This window comes from Abramis brama (assembly GCF_963993115.1).
Source record: "Abramis brama genome assembly, chromosome: 2".
Lineage (NCBI taxonomy): Eukaryota > Metazoa > Chordata > Actinopteri > Cypriniformes > Leuciscidae > Abramis > Abramis brama.
The window spans coordinates 53,791,712-53,812,970 of NC_139964.1; the positions used below are offsets into that span (position 1 = coordinate 53,791,712).

At 35.2% G+C, this 21,259-nt stretch overlaps 1 protein-coding gene across 1 annotated transcript; it reads left to right on the forward strand.

Annotated features, from left to right (window-relative positions):
• The first annotated feature begins 5,072 nt into the window (after positions 1-5,072).
• kitb (KIT proto-oncogene, receptor tyrosine kinase b) lies at positions 5,073-21,131 on the forward strand. The gene is made up of 21 exons (XM_084093918.1): positions 5,073-5,188; positions 7,413-7,682; positions 8,136-8,420; positions 11,165-11,304; positions 11,393-11,561; positions 11,831-12,017; positions 12,904-13,019; positions 13,109-13,223; positions 13,364-13,548; positions 15,174-15,280; positions 15,392-15,518; positions 16,061-16,165; positions 17,059-17,169; positions 17,626-17,764; positions 17,880-17,941; positions 18,027-18,127; positions 18,286-18,408; positions 18,792-18,903; positions 19,023-19,122; positions 19,598-19,703; positions 19,785-21,131. Exons 1-21 carry the CDS (start codon positions 5,134-5,136, stop codon positions 19,944-19,946), a joined length of 2,877 nt encoding a protein of 958 aa, XP_083950044.1. The 5' UTR covers positions 5,073-5,133; the 3' UTR covers positions 19,947-21,131.
• The last annotated feature ends 128 nt before the right edge of the window (positions 21,132-21,259 follow it).

Here is a 21,259-nt window from a genome sequence, read left to right on the forward strand (position 1 = left end):
AAAGGTTACAGGGTTATTGAGGCATGTCTCAAAACATGTCTTCAATCTATATTGAAATGTATTGATGAAAACTGCTTGTGAAGAACACCAATTGGCTGTATAAACAAAATGTTAGCTTTAGTGTCAGGCACATATACAATATATGTTCCCTGTGGTTAAAGAGTCTTGTCATATTGATTGAAGAATGGAGGCATATTGACCAGCTAAATTGCAGCGATGCTCATTGAGGCAACTGTGAATATCAAATGACTACTGTTGTGGTTTTGGACAGGCTTATAGACTTAATGCATTCTGGAATGTTTTAAATGTTTATAATGCAGTTATGATTGGACATGAGTTATGACAGGTGCCTTTATTAATGTAAAATATATTTTTCTATGTATTCTTGATCACTCTTTCTGCTCTTAATATATAATGATCCACCCATTTTTTGTACATTTTTTATTTATCATTTTCTGCTTAATCTAACTTCATTAATATCAATCTAACTCTCTGCTTCTTGTTTTACTAAATCTACTCTTTCTCTTTAGTTCTCAGCTTCACATTATGCTCTTTCTTCTTTATCCTTCTATTTTTGCCTTCTTCCCAACACCAATAAGCCTAATGAGATTCAAAGTGCTCTGTAACCCAGTTAATCAGATTCATCGTTTTGATTACACACTCAGTCTAGCATCTTAACATTTCTTAATCTCTTTGTTTTTCTGCAAAACAGTCAGATGTATTGCATAGATTCTGTTGCTGTCCGCATTCGAATTCTCACAGATCAGTTAAAAATGCATTTCCTGTCATGTCTGACTATAGCATGAAATTGCCCTCTAAAAGATACCATGAGAGTTTATGCATCACAAGACATTAAGATGGTCAACTGATTAACAGATTGTGAACATGGTGTTTTGGAAGAGATGCTATGAATCTGTGAACAGATCAGGGAGGGGCAACTCCAGTCCTGGAGAGCCACTGTCCTGGAGAATTTAGCTCCATTAGTCAAATTCTAATGACAGTGTTCCTCCAGGACCGGAGTTGACAGTATATTCTGTAACTTACACTGTAGTGGTTTGCTCTGCTGTACTCTATGTGGCCAAACCACAAAACAAAACAAAACAAAACAAAACAAAACAAAACAAAACAAAACAAAACAAAACAAAACAAAACAAAACAAAACAAAACCACTGTACTCTGTGGACAAAACAAAACCAAACCAAACAAATCCACTGCACTCTGTGGACAAAACAAAACAAATCCACTGAACTCTATGGACAAAACAAAATAAAACAAATCCATTGCACTCTGTGGACAAAACAAAACCAAACAAATCCACTGCACTCTGTGGACAATACAAAACAAAACAAATCCACTAGCAGTCCGTGGACAATACAATACAAAACTAATCCACTTGCACTCCATGTACAAAGCTAAACAAAACCAAACAAATCCACTGCACTCTGTGGACAAAACAAAACAAAACAAATCCACTTCACTCTGTGGACACAACAAAACCAAAACATTTACTCTGTGAACAAAACAGAACAAAAACAAAACAAAACAAAACCACTGTACTCTGTGGACAAAACAAAACAAAACAAAACAAATCCACTACACTCTGTGGACAAAACAAAACAAATCCACTGCACTCTGTGAACGAAACAAAACAAAACAAATCCACTGCACTCTGTGAACGAAACAAAACAAAACAAATCCACTGCACTCTGTGGACAAAACAAAACTAAACAAATCCATTGCACTTTGTGGACAATAAAAAACAAAACAAATCCAGTGCACTCTGTGGACAAAACAAAACAAATCCATTGCACTTTGTGGACAATAAAAAACAAAACAAATCCAGTGCACTCTGTGGACAAAGTTAAACAAAACCAAACAAATCCACTGCACTCTGTGGACAATACAAAACAAAACAAATCCACAGCACTCTGTGGACAAAACAAAACCAAAATAATCACTTTACTCAGTGAACAGAACAAAAACAAAAAATCCAGTAGAACAAAACAAAACAAATCCACTGTTCTCTGTGGACAAAACAAAACAAATCTACTACACTCTGTGGACAAAGCTAAACAAAACCAAACAAATCCACTGCACTCTGTGAACAAAACAAAACCAAACAAATCCACTCACTCTGTGGACAAAACAAAACCAAAACATTCACTTTACTCTGTGAACAAAACAGAACAAAAAATAAAAATAAACAAATCCACTGCACTCTGTGGAAAAAAAACTATATAAAACAAATCCACTGCACTCTGTGGACAAAACAAAACAAATCCACTACACTCTGTGGACAAAACAAAACAAAACTAAACTAAACAAAACAAAACAAATCCACTGCACTCTGTGGACAAAACAAAAGCAAACCTTATTTGCTTATAGTTCAGCTTTCATACACAAAAGAAAGTCATATATGGGTTTATATCCATATGAGTATATGGACTGACCTATTCCTTTTTGTCAGGCTCATGTCAGTTTAGGGTATGCACTTATACAATATTAAAAAGGACAAAGTTAAAATGGTCCACAAAAGCAAAGTACTCTCAATGTGTAGACATACAGCAACACTTAAAAAGCACCACAAAACCCACCCTACCCACACACCAATCATACTATTATGGATTGAAGACCCTAATGGTCACTTGGTTGAGTAGATGAGGTTGTCTGTACGGTCAGCAAAAATCCAGTGGACAAACTTCATTAGGTTGGCATCTTAGTCCATTAGACTACTCTCGATTTCAGTCTGCGTTGTTCTAAAAGGCCTTTTTAATACTGACAAATATTGGTGCAGTAAAGCATTTGAGCTTAAAACTATTTCTATCTATCTATCTATCTATCTATCTATCTATCTATCTATCTATCTATCTATCTCTCTCTCTCTCTCTCTCTCTCTCTCTCTCTCTCTCTCTCTCTCTCTCTCTCTCTCTCTCTCTCTCTCTCTCTCTCTCTCTATATATATATATATATATATATATACAGTATATATATATATATATATATATATATATATATATATAGCCTACAGAATATAAAAGGACACTGTTTCTGTTTAAAATGGCAAAGTGATCATATGTCCATAAAAGAAGGAATGAGTCACTTCTGAAAAGAAAGACCAGTGAGTCAGCATCTCTATCTCTCACAAACAGCCTGCAGAAGATGAGTAAGGACCTATCAGTATCAAAAACCTGCTTTGATTCATGAATAATTAATCAAACTCAAAGTAGCTACACTCACACAACATACATGCCCACCGCATAACAAGCATCAGCCTACAGGTATAGAATGGAAGTTTCTCACAATAAAATGAGAAAGCAAAAGTACTTGAAGGTTTGAAAAGCCAACATATCCACCAGGTTGCCATAATTGTATTAGAAGAAAAACAATATCAGAAACAGAGTATGCGTGTTTCTGTTTACGATGAACACACATGCGCGCGCACACTCCTGTCCTGTTAAGATTTCTTATGCAGCAGACAGCACGTCATCATTGAAGAGCTGCAACATTTTGAACTCTATCGATTAACATGTGCATGAGAGGGCAGGCAGAGCAATAAGTTTTAAATTCATGTCAGTGGTCTTTGGCAACACAGAGATGACTGAGCTGCTGAACTGCAGCAAGAGACGTGACACCGTCCAAAATCCTCCACTTAAGATAATGAAAATTGCAATTTGTCCTCTTAACAAGGACAGTTCTAATTCAAAATCTGTTTGGATTTCCTGTAAGCACACGTCAGCTGATGTCCAGCACCGGTATACCAAAAACCTTTGGTCAAAACAACCTTCATATTGGCAGCTGGGAAACATAGTCAGAGAGATGCAGAGTATGGCAAGCCATTTTAACAATATAATTTTTTTTTGCCACTGACTTCTATGGTTTCTGTAGATCAGATATCACTTATTCACTTCTGAAAAGTATGTATTACAACTGTTACTGGCATCTATTCAGGTTTACTAAGTATTCATTAAGTATTTCTAAGATTTTAATCTTAAAAAAAAAGATTTTAGTCATTACATATGACAAATAAAAAGCATTTGCAATCGGTGATATAATACTAGTAAGAATTTATATAAATGTAAAGAATTTAAATAAAGTTTTAAGGCCACGTACACACTGCAGTTAAATTTGGTTGTCAGTTCACCTTTTAGTGTTTAATCCTGTTCTGTACACATACAGTGCAATAATCAACACGAGTGACAGCAGCATTCTACAACCAAATTAACTCCCGCAAAAATGCAGGTAGTGGCAACCGCATTTACAAAATTTATACGCAGTGTATATGGAGTGAACTGAACAACTAGTTGTTAATGACGTATTTAAACGTGCATCAGAAATGTGTTTCTTCTGAATGTGTGCGGTGCAAGAAATGTGAGAGGTCCAGAGTGATTTTGCCAGCCCTTTTACTCACTCTGGATGAGTACCGTTCTTGGAAAGGGCAGGGCTGTACTGATGATTCTCTCAGCAGTAAAGGGGTTTAGTTAAAATTGCAGAACATAATGATTATTTTGGTCACTGTAATATACTCAAAAATAGCCCATACACACAAAACAATAATTTAGGGGATTCACTCCTGTATTTAAATAAGGTTGTCACTCCTGAAATTTAACAGTGTGCATGTGGCCTAAGTGAAGTTGGAACATTCCTGATTATCCCCCTTGACAGCAGTGAATAGTGAATAGTGAAACTATATACTACACTAATGCCTATTGAATTAAGCAATAAAAAATATGGTTACTAATAACAGAAATAGATACTTTAAAGGATTAAGGCTGAATCCCAATTCTCTGTCTTACCCCTTCCCCTACCCCTACCCCTACCCCTACCCCTTCCCCTTAGCCCTACCCCTTGATCAAAATGAGAATTGGGATAGCCCTTACTCTCACGTGAACGTGCAAAACTAAGGGGAAGGGGGAAGGGGAAGGGGTAAGACAGAGAATTGGGATTCAGCCTAAATGTTAAAATGGCTTGCCATACAGAGTGAGGGGAGAGAGAGAGAGAGAGAGAGAGAGAGAGAGAGAGAGAGAGAGAGAGAGAGAGAGAGAGAGAGAGAGAGAGAGAGAGGCACTTGAAGACGCACAGTCAGTTGCGGATCAGTCATACTAATGTACGGACACACGCACACTCGCAGACAGAATGGATCACGCTTGGTTTCTACGCACAGTTCTGCTTTTATTCGCCTTACCTGGAGGTAAGAACTTACATTTTCAGTTAAGATATAAAATGGCGTTTTATTATCCGATCCGTTGCATTTTTCCCCAGAAAAATGTTGGCTCCGCAATTCCTATTTGTATGAGTTAATTATGAGCAGATGATTAGGCTGATATCCAGGGAATTATCCAATTGTTTTGATAACAGATGCAGACGATGACCGTTAAGAGTTATGTTTTTGTCCATCTGTTAACTCTCGATAGTTACAGTTGCGCGCTATCAATTTAATTATTGATTTATTTAGGCTGTCTAGATAGCTATTGATTAATTTAAGTTATTATGTCAAGTTAACTCTAACACAGGGTGAATCTCATGTGCTGTGCATAGTGTCAATAATTAATTAGCGTGTAATTAGAGTCGCGTAGGCTACTTGAAATAAAGTAGCGCAAAAGCAATCGGTTACTAATAAAATTACTAATACTAATCGGATACTAATTACTGTCAACATAATTACCACATCAACTACTGAGTTATTAAGTTACAGGCATTGTGACAAACTGTTCTCAACTAACGGTCGGTTTGCTCTTTCCTGGTCGAGATTATCGGATAGCTGCTAGCAACAGATGCCGTCCGAGAAGAAGGTTCACGTACAGGTGTCTCGTGTTTTTACATAGGCTATAGGTGAGAGAGACAGCGAGACGTAGACCTACAACTTTTATTGTCTGTGGACATGTGTGCATATTTCTATTGCATATTTTATATTACTTTTAACTCAGTCCCCTATTTCAGTAATAGCCTAATTTTCTCAGGCTGCCAACCTAATAACACCTGTAAAAAATAACATTAATTGTCATTAGGACACTTAAACACATGGTCGGTGTGTTTTAAAGTAGCCTATTATAGGCCTATTACTCAGAAAACATGCCCAAACCATTCAGAATGGCGTGCATGTTACGTTGCTTTGATAAATTCTGTTAGTTGTCTTCTGGTTTGTTGTCATAGTCGCATTGTGTGTGTGTGTGTGTGTGTGTGTGTCTCGAGCGTCGCGCGAGTGATGAATGTTCTAATCTAGCGGGAAAGCTTCGTATCTTCGGCTATCCTGAGAAAATTACATAGCCTACCTTAGTCACTAATGCAACCCGTAATTGTTTCGTATAACGTTTGATTCATCTGGACAGTAGATCATCATGAGTAACAGATTAGTCATCGTGGTGCGGATAATGAGAAGGCAGAGCTCAATTATTTAAATGCGAGGGCATCAAACAATTAGAATGTTAGGATAGAGATGCCTATAATTAATTAAATAGATTAAATTAATTAAATAGATTAAATTCTTTTTTTCATGTATTGCTTGCATAAAGAAAACGCCTATTTTTATTTTAAGCAAAAATCATTCTCACTGAAATTCATGTAGGTCTCATTCTTTGTTGACATAAATTACCATTTAAAGTTTGAGGTAAGATTTTTCAGTGAGATTTTGTTTTTAAAGAAATTAATACTTTTATTCAGCAATCACACAATAAATTGTTCAAAAATGCCAGCAAAGACATTTGTAATATTACATAAGATTTTTATCTCAAATAAATGCTGTTCTTTAAAACTTTACACTTTGCACTTTTTTGGGGTACTTTGCACAAACTTAAATTTGGAATAAAGGAATATATTAAAATATATTTAGAATAGCCTATTTATTTAAATAGAAAATGGTCATTTTAAATTCTAAAAATATTTCACAATATTACTGTTTTTACTATATTTTGATCAAATAAATACAGACTTGGTGAGCATGAGGCTTCTTTCATTAAAAAATAAAAATAAACTTTTGAACCATAGTGTAAATTAGATTTTTTTTAAAAAAAATTTATATATAATAAAGTTACTGCACAGAAAAATGTGTCCATAATTGACATAAAAACATGTATTAAAATATATTTTTAAATGTTAATAATCTAAACATTTACTTAATGCTAAATATAATTTCTTCTCTCTTAGTTTGTTTTTTCATGGCACTTATTGATATCCAGGAGTTTTTTTTAAAATTCTGTTTGTCATAATGAAAATGTTCAGAGCAGATACATCAGCTGCGGGTTTAAGCTTTTAAAGAATTATCACAGTGCACCATGTCTACCATAAAGACCTTCTCACCTTCCTAAGGTTTGTTGACTGTCAACAAAGTGATGCATTAACTGATTGCAGGATGTTGCCGTTGATTAGACCTGACTTGGTATGCACAGTGAATATATTGATGTGTGTTTGTATTCCAGGATGGTTTAAGCCTGTTATCACTCCCGATGCCCCTCATCTGGTGATACTTAAAGGTGGACAACTGGAACTCCGTTGTCATGACGATGCAGAGGCAAGCATGAGCATGGTGCAATGGCTGCGGGAAAAAGGTCGGAAAATCGATGGAGAGCTAAAGGAAGACGGAGCCAGTGTCATCTTCCTCACCTCCACACAGATACAGCATATGGGCCGTTACACCTGTGAGAACACACAAACGAGAGAGAACAGCTCTATCTATGTCTACGTGAAAGGTCTGAATATGCGTGTTTACACAGTTCTCTTTGATTCTGAGGGGTTTATTTGTTCTTTTGGCCTCAATTCCCACACTTCGCTGTTGAAGGAGTATTAAAACTTGAATAGGTCTTTTGTAAAAGCACAAATGCATGTCCTTAAGCTGTGTACTCAAACCCCACCTTAGTGTGGATGTGGTTTAATATCTTTTAATTGTATTATTGTTAACTGTCATTGAATGATGTAGGTATTTGAATAGCCGAATTGTGTGATAAACCTCTTGCACACACTCCTTTTTTTTACTATTTCCTCATAGACAAGTCCTTCCAGTGTTTAATGTAATGGCCCTTGTTTTGCATTCACATTTTTTCCCCACTTTTCTCCCTTATGTTCTCTTTTGTTTTGCATGTCTTTTGTTCCCTTTCTTATCACTCTCTATGTTTTCTATCTAAAATGTCTCACTTTTTTGGCAGATTCGAAGAACGCTTTTGTGCAGTCCATGGTGAATGGGCTCCTGGTGAGGGAAGGAGGGGATTGCACTATTCCTTGTTTAGTAACAGATCCAGCTATCAATCACCTGTCCCTGTTGACCTGTGCTGGCACAGCCTTACCAGCTGGCCTCACCTACATCACACACCCTCAGAGAGGGATCACCATAAGAAACGTCTCCAAAGCCTTTGATGGCTGCTACGTTTGTGCAGGGCAGATGGATGATAAACCTGTGAAATCAAGCCATTATAACTTGGATGTGCGGCTAGGTGAGTGTATGTGTGTGTTAGAGCAGTGGTTCTTAAAGGGATAGAAATTCATGTATTTATTTTTTCCCTGTGGAACAGGAAGAATATATTCTGAAAAAGTCTATCTTTTTTTGTCCATAAAATGAAAGTGAATGGAGCTCAGTGTTATAGTAAGGACGGGACACACCAAGCCGATTGGCAGCCGGGCAATGTCGGGTCATTTCTGAGCATCCTTCGGCTTAGTTTTTTCGGTGTGTTCCGCACCGTCAGTGTTTGGGGTAACTCATTGCAAGTAACTTGAGTTACTAAATCAGATTACTTTTTTAAGTAACAAGTAAAGTAATGCATTACTTTTAAAATTTACAACAAAATATCTGAGTTACGTTTTCAAATAAGTAACGCAATTTGTTTATATGTTGAGAGGAATCGTAAGTTCACAGGCATTGTGTTCTCTGTGTAAACATGATGGTTATTGTAGTTTTAGAATAGTTTTTTCGGTGTGTTCCGCACCGTCAGTGTTTGGGGTAACTCATTGTAAGTAACTTGAGTTACTAAATCAGATTACTTTTTTCAAGTAAAAAGTAATGCATTACTTTTAAAATTTACAACAAAATATCTGAGTTACGTTTTCAAATAAGTAACGCAATTTGTTTATATGTTGGAATCGTAAGTTCACAGGCATTGTGTTCTCTGTGTAAACATGATGGTTATTGTAGTTTTAGAATAAACATAAGCTGGCATTTACTCATCCTAGTTGCAAAAAATAAATAAAAAATAGGTTTAGTATTACCCAAAATTAATAAAAACAGTGAAATGCAATCTCAGAATATTACACAAACCTGCAATAATTAAATATATTAAATTACACAAATATACTTTATGTATTTAATCTCACTTTATTAACCAATGTCTTTGCTGCTGACATTCAGTTATACACTTCAACCATAATAATAAACAAAAATGATTTTAGATTTTTAAAAACATTTTTAAAAACATTTTATTGGTGAAGTAAGCCTATTGAACTTTTTTATGCTGCATCCTATTCTTCAATTCAGAATGGCAGAACAGCTGAAAAGTGTTTTTGAACTACGCCCTCTACTGTACAGGCGTGAATTTGTATTTCTTTCAGCCTGAGGCTTATTCAGTTCACTTTTGGTGTGAAAGGGCCATTACATTTGCCAAAAATAGAGCTTTTTTATTGTTATTAAAAAACAAACAAGTAAGCCCAGTCCAGGTTAGAAAAAAGTAACGGAAAAGTAATGTAACACATTACTTTCCATAAAAAAAGCAACTAAGTAATGCAAGTAGTTACTTTTTTAAGGAGTAACTCAATATTGTAATGCATTACTTTTAAAAGTAACTTTCCCCAACACTGTCCGGACGCTGTCTGGGTTTTTTGGGCCGATTCAGCAGGTTGATTGGCCGTCGGTGAGAGAGAGAACTCTGATTGGCTATTCAGCTTAGCGAATGAGTCAGTGCACGAGAATAACAGCGCAAAGTGATGAAAGCGAGCAAAGAAGTCAAGACGGTACAGACAGAAGGCTGTGATAATTTTACGTCATCTTACCTGAGCATTCAAATGCACAAATATTTTCATAATAACATGAGCCGACTAAATTGAAGAACGTGATCAGTGTGATTGATATTCAAAATGGTAAGCAAGTGCTGCTTTGTTTGCGGTTTGTAATTATATATCTGCAGTCCTAGTTTCGGTTTCCTATCTTTGATGTCTGCTTGGTGTAGCTGTAGACCCCATTGACTTTCTTTGTATGGATACCAAAACATACCAAAAACATTCATTAAAATATCTTCTTCGTATGGAAAAAACATTCATTAAAATATCTTCTTTTGTGTTCCACAGAAGAAGGAAAGTCATATATGTTTGAAATGGTGTGAGTGTAAGCAAACGATGATAGGATTTTTGATGAACTAGTTTTGTTTGTTGATTTTACATTGGACATCAAAAAGTGACCAATTAAAGTACTAAAATTGTTTATTGTACAAAAGTAAACAAAAATGTGGGAAATATGGGAAATGTTTTCTCTCTTCTATATTATGCTTATATAATTAGTCATGATTATATGATTATGTGCCTTTTTCCCTTTGCAAATCATGAATGTGAAAGTTTGGAATAATTACGATTTTTAAAAAAAATGTTTTTGAAAGAAGTCTTAATTGTTCACCAAGTCTACATTTGTTTAATCTAAAATACAGTAAAACAGTAATATTTTTAAAATGTAATTTATTCCTGTGATCTAAAGCTGAATTTTATGAAAAGCAGATATCATTCTAATATGCTGATTTGGTGTTCAAGAAAGATTTCTTGAACACCAAGATTTTTGAATAAGAAATAAATAAATAAAAATTCAGCAAGAACACATACAATTGATCAAAAGTGACAGTAGACATTTATAATGTTACAAAGGATTTCTATTTCAAAGAAATGCTGTTCATTGAGCGTTCTATTCTTCAAAGAATAGGAAATTATAATATATATATATATATATATATATATATATATATATATATATATAATTAAATGTACTAAATAAAACCAGTTATATATTATATCTCACAATATTACTGTTTTACTGTATTTTTGATCAAATACATACAGCTTTGGTGAGCATAAAAGATGTCTTTCAAAAACATAAAACTTCTGACAGTAGTGTATCATTGCCATATTATATCATTACATATATCATATATCTCAATATATCTTTGCCTATATGCTTTATTGCATATTTATTGTTTTTGTGATACAGTCCCGGAGACAGCGCCAGTGATCAGCCTATCCAGAATGGAAAATGTGATTCTGATCCAGGATCAGAACTTTGATCTCACCTGTAGCAGCATCAACATCAACCATGATTTCTACCTGAACTGGAGCATCCCTTCGGAATCGGTTAGATCCACACACCTGTTGCATATCTTAGATTGCTTACTGTAAGCACAGTACCTAACCTGGACTAATGTTGTCAATAATGATTTAGACGGCAAAGGAGACAACTAAATCTAACGTCCTGCCTGGTTCTCGAGGATATCTGCGCATAGCAACACTGAAGTTCTTTTCTGTGAAGATGAATGACTCAGGAGTCTATCAATGTAATGCGAAGAATGAGAAGGGTGTCTCCATGGCAACTGTCAATCTGGAGGTTTACGGTAAGAAATGTGAGATTAAGCTGTATCTTCTAAATAATATTGACTTTAACCAGAGAGCAAGAAGGCCAATACTTGTAGTAACACGAAAGGGCTTAATTGTAACACTCAATACGACGATTGTTGAAATGTTGATTTAGAAGTCTTGCCTTTAAGTTGATAGATGCATGGGTTTTACTTCAACCATGCATCTTTAAACCTTGGCATTTTCAGCAAAAGACACGTCCCTGGCTAAACAACGGAACATCTGTTTATGTGTGTATTTGTGGCAGAGCGTGGTTTCATTAACCTTACGGAGGGAGAGGACAGTGTGGTGGAGGTGCGAGAGGGAGAGAGTCTGACCCTCAGCGTGGAGATGACTTCATACCCCAAACCCTCTGAAATCTACTGGTCGTATAACAACCAACAGCTCAAAAACACATCCGAGCACGTCATTACACTACACAACCAGCAGTACAGGTACACACACCTGCACATATACACACACACAGTCAATTCTGTGGTAACTCCACCAGTGTTTTTATACACAAAACTTTGATCCTATCTTATTGCCACTGGTTCTTTGAAGCTGGTATATTAAAAGCCAAAACCATTATATGAGCACTTGACAAGACATGTATTTTTATTTTTCCTCACAGAAAACACCAATCATTTTTTTCTCCTTTAAATTTTAATAATTCGGTTAGACGGCAAATAACAGATTTTATTCAATAAACAAAAAATGATCTATTATAATTATATTGTGGTATTATATTATTATTACTATTTTTATCAAAATTGTCCTACCTCATCACAAACTGTGAAATACATAACATTTTTATTTATTATTTAAAATATTATTATTATATTTATTATATTATTATAATTATAATTATTAATATATATATATTTTATATTATTGGCATTATTTAATTGGGGCCTACTTTCAAATATGACTGGTTATTATTAAAAATATACATATATTACCCCCATTTTTATTTTTTGAAACAACTTCTGAAGTGACTCAATAAATTAATAATTGACCAAACTCTTGGAAATATTTGAAAATGTTCCAACAAAACGTAAATAACTTTTTACGCTTGTAAGTTAGGAAATAGGAGAATTTTACCTCCAAATATTAATAAAATGTGTGTTATTTGTATAAACTATAAAATAAAACTTTTTGTTTGAACTACTAAAATATACACTTTGTCTTATACAATTAACCACAATTTAAAAAAAGTTCATGTCCATTTGTTAACTACGTGCGTCCATTAGTTTTACAATTAGCATTAGTGACCTAATTTCAAACATTTATATGTGAAAGTTTAACAGACATTGAGTGTCGTTCGTCTGAATTTTGCAGGTTCATCAGTGAACTGAGGCTGGTTCGAATTCATGGATCAGAGGGCGGGATCTACACTTTCTCAGCCAATCACAACTATGCATCTGTCAATCAGTCATTCACAGTCCATGTTATGTGTGAGTTCAGAGGATTGAGAGGATTTTAGCTTTCAGATTTCTCTATTTTATTAGAGTCTTCATATAAATACAGTAAATCTCTCATTCAGGTAAACCAGTGATAGTTTCCCAGGAGGGGCCGGTTGATGGACAGGTGCGGTGTGTTGCTTCAGGATATCCTGTCCCCAAAATATCTTGGTATTACTGCGAGCCGCCACATACACGGTATGACTATTGAGATTGCAGTCTCAAAAAGCCATTTAGAATGGAAAAGTGTTTCTTAGATGATAAATTGTGGTAAATAATGTTATATAGATATAATAGCTGTTTGTCATATTCTTTTGGCTCTTTATATTCTCTGACAGGTGCTCCCTTCTGTTGAATGCGACGCAGGCCGATGAGGAAGTTGCTGTTGTAACAGTGTCGGGGTCAGAGTTTGGACGAAGCGAGGTGGAAAGTCGACTTAATATCAGCAAAGGAAAATTTCACACCCTTGAGTGTGTGGCAAAAACCCAGAGCGAGCATGCCTACACCCTCTTTTCCATCAGCGGTGAGATTCACTCATGTTCATCTAAATGAGGATATTCCTTAGACTTCTATTGTTTATATAAAGCTAATCACAAATATAGCAGTAAACAGCAATTATCAAGGTCCAAAAAGATAATACATGTTGTATAATACAATGCAGTTGTTACAGCAGTGTCAGTGTGGCATCGTTCAATCATTAAGGCCAGAGAGAAGAAGCTTTCTACAGGCTGTCCTTTACCCAAACCCTAATGCTGCTTTCAGCTGCTGTTTACAAGTTCAGAAATCATAATTACAATGTGATGTGCGTTCAAGTGATTTTAGTAGGAAAAAATGGAGGCAATTTCATATTTATTTTCCTGTTTTTTTCACTTACTGTTAAGACAGAAAGCTTTTTTTCACACTAATGCAACAAAATGAAAAGCAAAGGAAGCGCATTAGGTCTGTAATAGATGCTTTATCTTGGTATTTTATTTTGACATAGAGAATGGGGGGAAATACAGTTTGGTCACACATGACTATGTCCTCAAAAAAACAAACAAACAAAAACCAAAGTAGTGAAAGAAAGAAATTGATACTTTTATTCAGCAAGGATACATTAAATTAATTATAACTGACAGTAATAATCATTTATTTCACTTTCTATTAATCAAAGAACCCTGAAAATAATAGGAAATATTTTTATAGCAGCAAATCAGCATATTAGATTGATTTCTGAAGGGTCAAGTAATGATGCTGAAAATTCAGCTTTGCCATCACAGAAATACATTTCAATTTAAAATATATTAAAATAGAATCAAATATTTAGATACCAGATATAGAATTAATCAGATATTTTAAACTGTAATATTATTTTTGACAAATCACTGTTTTTTAATCTTTATTTTTAGTCAGATAAATGCAGGCTTGCTGAGCATAATAGAAAACATAAAAACATAAGCTGTAGTGTATGTACTGTATATTAAATTATACAGTCAACATTTAAAATGAAACTTTAATTACCCAATTTTGGTTTTTTTTTACCTTCAAGGACATCCCCCCAATTTTTTGTTAATTTAGTTTATTATCCCTTAGCTAATTATTAGCTAATTTCTCCAGACACAACAAACAGTTGTGGGCAATTCATTACAATTAAGATACAATTAAACTTTATTTACCTAATTTATGAATTATTTTTACCTTCAATGATATCAAATGGAGGCTTTGTCAGATTAAGTTAACTGAATTTAGCTCTCATAGCTAATTATCAGCTAATTTCCCCACACACACACCAAAACAAACGTTCTGTTTTGGTTGAGGTGGACCATTCTTGCCATTCAGTAGAGAGACACAAACCTGTTCACACCCAAACACACACACACACACACACACACACACACACGGCTGTTAACAGATAATCCCTGAATGTTCTCAGACACACACTGAGCTTGTTGACAGATATGAGGGATTATTATTTTGTGCAGCGTGTGCACATTAGGATTTGATACTGATGCTAAGCTCTTAAAATCCTCTGAATAACAGATTTAAAACACTCACCTTATTAATATAGTACTGCGAATTAAGAAGTATTATTGTTTAAATGCAGATGTGGTGTTTATATTTGTGAGTGTGTATATTCATGGATGTGTGGGCATGCGTTTCTCTCCCCAGAAAGAACTGTGCCCCATAAACTCTTCACACCTCTGTTGTCTGGTGTTGTCTCCACTGCTGTTCTGCTTAGCTTACTTGTGGTGGTTCTGCTCTTCAAATACATGCAGGTACACAACACTCACACTACACACTTTGACATAACTTAAATTGTTAGCAATAATTCTGGTTTTATTTATTTCACTTTTATTTCCTGCTTACCATTTTGTACACTGCCATAGAAACCCAAATATGAGATCCATTGGAAGGTGATCGACAGTTTTGATGGCAACAATTATACCTACATAGACCCGACGCAGCTGCCTTATGACCCCAAATGGGAGTTTCCACGGGAAAGACTCCGCTTTGGTAAAGGCATTCACATTACACATAAATCTAAATGTTATGATTGCACAATAGTTCATTATTTAATCTGATTAAAAGTGTGTATCATACATATGGGATTCTTCGGTGAATAGAAAGAACACACACACGCACGCACACACACACACACATATATATATATATATATATATATATATATATATATATATATATATATATATAAATCGGCATATTAGAGAAAATTCCACTTTGCCATCACAGGAATAAATTACATTTTACAATGTATTAAAACAGAAAACATTTATTTTAAATTGTAATAATATTTCACAATATTACTGTTTATACTGTATTTTTTTATCAAATAAATGCAGCCTTAGTGAGGATAAGAGACTAAAATATATTTAAAAAAAAATACTGACCACAAACTTTTTAACAGTACTACTTAGAAGTCCTATAATACTACATAACTATAAAAATAATCTAGTAGAATGCTTATTAAAATTGTATGAATTTGAACATAATAATGGTAAATAAGTGCTAAATGTTTGTTGTTTGTCATGATGAAGGTAGAATCCTTGGCTCTGGAGCGTTTGGTAAAGTGGTGGCAGCTACGGCATATGGGCTCCTATCAGTTGACACAGTGACCACTGTTGCTGTAAAAATGCTAAAACGTGAGTATATGTCTGGATGTATGATTTAACATGCGTAGAGTACACTTCCCTGGATGTATGACTTAACGTGTGTAAAGTACACTTCCCTGGATGTATGACTTAACGTGTGTAAAGTACACTTCCCTGGATGTATGACTTAACGTGTGTAAAGTACACTTCCCTGGATGTATGACTTAACGTGTGTAAAGTACACTTACCTGGATGTATGACTTAACGTGTGTAAAGTACACTTCCCTGGATGTATGACTTAACGTGTGTAAAGTACACTTCCCTGGATGTATGACTTAACGTGTGTAAAGTACACTTCCCTGGATGTATGACTTAACGTGTGTAAAGTACACTTACCTGGATGTATGACTTAACGTGTGTAAAGTACACTGCCCGGCCAAAAAGTTACTTTTTGGATTTTTAAGGCAAATGCTTAAGAGTCTATGATTATTTCAGTGATATTATGTTTCAGAAATATTATGTTTCTTGCATTTAGCAAGTCTTTGGGATGTGCTGAAGGAGACTTTACAGAGTGCTTGACTCTTGCATTGTCAATACAAGATCTTGACCAATAATTGATGCACCTCTTGATAGAAATAAATGTTGTGATGTTATTTCCATCAAGAGGTGCATCAATTAAGGTTAGAAGAACTATTGGCAAACATATAGCATGCTAGAAACATAATAATCACTGCAATAATGATCCAATCATAGACTATCCAATCATAAACCTGATCATAGACAATCATTTGCCTTATTTTTGCCGGGCAGTATATGTTTATAAAGACTCCAATCATTGGTTTTCAAAACCTTTAATGTCTATATAACGTATCTGTGTATGTTTGTGTGTGTGTGTGTGTGTGTGTGTGTGCACATGTGTGTATATCTGTGGATTTTTCCCAAAGCGAGTGCTCACTCCACTGAAAAAGAGGCTCTAATGTCAGAGTTGAAAGTTCTGAGCTACATTGGCAACCATATGAACATTGTCAACTTGCTTGGCGCCTGTACAGTAGGAGGTACGTGGTTAATATTGATTCAATCACTTTAACAGTGGTGACAGGTTAAAGAAAGATACCTATAAGTTTATTATAAGATATATTGTATGTTCCTAATGTCATTCCAATCCCATATTGTTTTCTTTCTTCTGGTTGAAACACAACAGGAGATGTTAGTAAATTACTGCACTTTTCCAAATAAGGAAAGTGGAAGTGGGTTTATACTGCACCACAAAAGTAGAAAACAGTAGTTGTCTCTCGAAATTATGGACTGTTCTTCACACAAATCTTTCGTATAGCTTTTTACAGGGTAATATTGTAGAGCTTTGTATATAGCTTATTGTATAGGCTTCATAAGACTTGGACTAACACCACTATAACATACTTAGAGCTTACCAAATTATCAAAAATTATATTATGGAAAAGTTCCTTGAGGAGAAATTTGATAATTGTTAAAGTGACAATTTTTTTCAACAGGCCCTATTCTGGTGATCACAGAATACTGTTGCTATGGCGACATGTTGAACTTCCTGAGAAGAAAGCGGGATGCGTTTTTCAGTTCCAAAACAGGCGACGGATATTACAAAAATCTGCTCAGCCAAATACAGCCTTCAAGGTAAGATGTGTGTCTGAGAAGAAATGTGGTGCAACATTTATAAGAGTGTAGATGTCCTTTGTTAGGTTTTTGTAATGTAATACACCATCTATTATATGCATGTGTGCACACACAGAGAGGGCACTGATAATGGTTACGTGCCCATGAGGTCATATCAGAAGAGATCGAATCAGACAGGTAAGGCCCATCCCAAGAAAATACAGCCACTTTTACCACCAATTTTCATTATTTTACACTTTTCAATCTGTATCATCTCTCTTAGAATGGTGTGATGATAAAGATGATCTCTCTTTGGATACTGAGGATTTACTCAGCTTCTCATATCAAGTGGCTAAAGGCATGGACTTCCTCACATCCAAAAATGTGAGTGTGTAATTACATTTATTCACCTCTCAAGTTTCAGAGTGAGTTGAACATACAGACTTTGTAATGTTATCTCATTTTCATATACAGTTCTATAGTGAATGCATACGTTTTTGACTAATAAATGTCCACTTATGTGTGTCGCCATGTATATTTAGTGTATCCACAGAGATCTGGCCGCTAGGAACGTTTTACTGACTCAGGGTCGGGTAGCAAAGATATGTGATTTCGGTCTGGCACGTGACATCACTAGAGATTCCAGCTACGTCCTGAGAGGAAATGTAAGGAAGTGTTGTATAACCGTTACCACACTCACACCTACTGTCAGGCTCTATATTAATATAATCCAGCATATTCAGAATTATATTGGAGATTTTATGTAGTAAAAACACCATTGATTTAAAGGGATAGTTCACCCAAAATGATTTACTCGCCCTCATGTTGTTTCAAACCTAATGAAAGTCAGTGGAGTACAAAGCAACATTGGACCCCATTAACATTATATTGACAAAAAACTGAAAGAAATCTATGTATTCTGGAGAAATCCACACAGGTTTGGAACAACATGAAGGTGAGTAAATGATGACCAAATGTTCATTTTTAAAAAAATGTAAAAAAAATTAAAGCATTGTTCATTATCATGAATGATGTGTTTCCGGTTTAGGCACGTCTACCAGTGAAATGGATGTCCCCAGAGAGCTTGTTTGCTTGCGTGTACACTTTTGAGAGTGACGTCTGGTCCTATGGCATCTTACTGTGGGAGATCTTCTCTCTAGGTCTGTATTAGCTGGTATCAGGCCTATTAAATATCACACATACCCAGAATACATCTCCTAAACCAAGGCCTATAAGTGACTCATTATAAAGGTCTTATGAGGTGAAAATCTGCCTGCAGGTAACACGCCTTATCCGGGGATTCAAGTTGGATCCACATTCTATAAGATGATACAAGATGGATACAGAATGACTGAGCCTGAGTTTGCCCCAATCGAAATGTAAGAGAATTATAATTGTCTTTAAACAGCCTGCAGTCAGTATTTTATATTTATGGCGTGCACACTTCCATTCAAAAGTTTAGGGGTGGTGAGATTTTTATGCTCACCAATAAACAATAATATTGTGAAATATTATTACAATTTAAATGAACTGTTTTCTATTTTAAAATATTTTAAAATGTAATTTATTCCTGTGAAGGCAAAGCTTTTTCAGCATCATTACTCCAGTCTTCAGTTGCACATGATCCCTCAGAAATCATTCTGATTTGATGACATTTCTTATTATCAAGGTTGAAAACAGTTGTGCTGCTTAATATTTTTGTGGAAATCATGATGCATTTTTAAAGATTAGTGTTTGTTGAAGTTTTGTTCTTTTGTAACATTATAAATGATCAATTTAATGCATCCTTGCTGAATATAAATATACATTTGTGTGATGTGCATGATAACGCGGCTTGTGTGTATGCATTATCAGTTACGAGGTAATGAGATGGTGTTGGAGTGCTGACCCTCTGAAGAGACCGACCTTTAAAAAACTGGTGGAAAGGACTGAACTCCTGCTGTCGGAAACCACCAAACATGTACGTTCTGACTCAGCTCAGCTCAAAAACTGCTGACATTGAACCAGTTTCTTCAGTTAGGTTTATATTTGTGTCTTGCAGGATTACCTGAATCTCAGCACTAGTGGCAGCTGTGAGGCGTTTGTTCCTCCAGACCTGCAGAGGGCACAACGGCTGAGTTCTGTGGGCAGCTCAACGGCCTCCTCAACTCAACCCCTGTTGCAGGCAACAAATGATGTTTTTCTGGAACATCAGAGCATATAAATGACATTGCGTTCTTTGTTTTGCCTCAAAATCATTTTCTCAATAGGTTTGACCTAAAAGCCTTAACCTCCATTTAAATACTGACTTTGTGGCATTTAAGGGCATCTCCTAAGATTACCTGCTCTCTGCTGGCTCAATGCAACTCCATTAGCCTCGTCTTCCATTATATTTCAAATTACTCAAGACACAGCATGTCCAGCCGTATAACATATTTTTTCTAAATGCAGCTGGGCTCCATTTTATTGTATTGATTATAGTTATTCTGAGTGCATGAGCAGCTACCATGGCCAGGCAAGCATTTAGATATAGAACCTAATGTTACCTCACCAGATAAATGACCAGCTCTACTAATGACATGATGGTGTAGTGAGTGTCTCTGTGATGTCGTCGTGTATTCTTTTGTCTTTGTGTTTGACTGGGTGAACAACTGCGATTATGTCTTAGTGCAAGTAACAGTAAGGTGGGTAAGATGTTAAACTCAAAGTGAATCTTGTTTAATGTGTCTCTATCTGAAGCACTTAATACCAACGAATGGAGGTTCTCGTTCATGCATACTTTTTTTTAGCATGTCATTACTCTCAGGTGAGTATTAGAATGCATTGTCGATTTGTAATGCTATATAGTATCTATGAGATCCCTCTCAACTAAAATCGTCATATTTATTAATGATGAAAAGAAAACTAGGATGTTTACATTTTTTTTAGTTTGGAATTGAACGTTTGAGCTGTTGAATATGTGCATATATAAATAAAATTGGTTGCAGTGTTAAACTGAGAATCATATTTGAAATGTACATTGTTTGTTGTAATAACTGACTGGGTTCTATTCTTCAAAAGTGGCTAATTTGGCTGCAGTAGCTGGAGTAAACCATACGTTTTTGTTCTCGAAGCATGATGAGAAGCATATACTCATTGCTAATTATTCCAGTAGATCCAAGGTTTATGCTAAATTATTCAGCCAACTAAACCACGTTCGAAGGATGGGATGTTGGTTTCAAAAAAGAATCAAATTCAATGTTTTTGAAGGTTGACTGTGACAAATAACTTGAATTGCTATGAGATTTGACTTTGTAAATATCTGATGTGTGAAGCTATTTTTTCAACTTGTAGAGTGTTATGTCAGAAATGAAAGGGCAGTAAGGAATGATGTAACGTTTTTATACAGAATAAATGAAAATGAAAAGGAGCCACTGCATGAATTGTGTATTTTTAAAATACAGAAAATGTGTGCAATTCCTTAAAAGTTACAGTTGATGTTAAAATACATTGATGTTTGTTTTAATTTTCAGCTTTTAATTTGGAGCAGCTAATCCA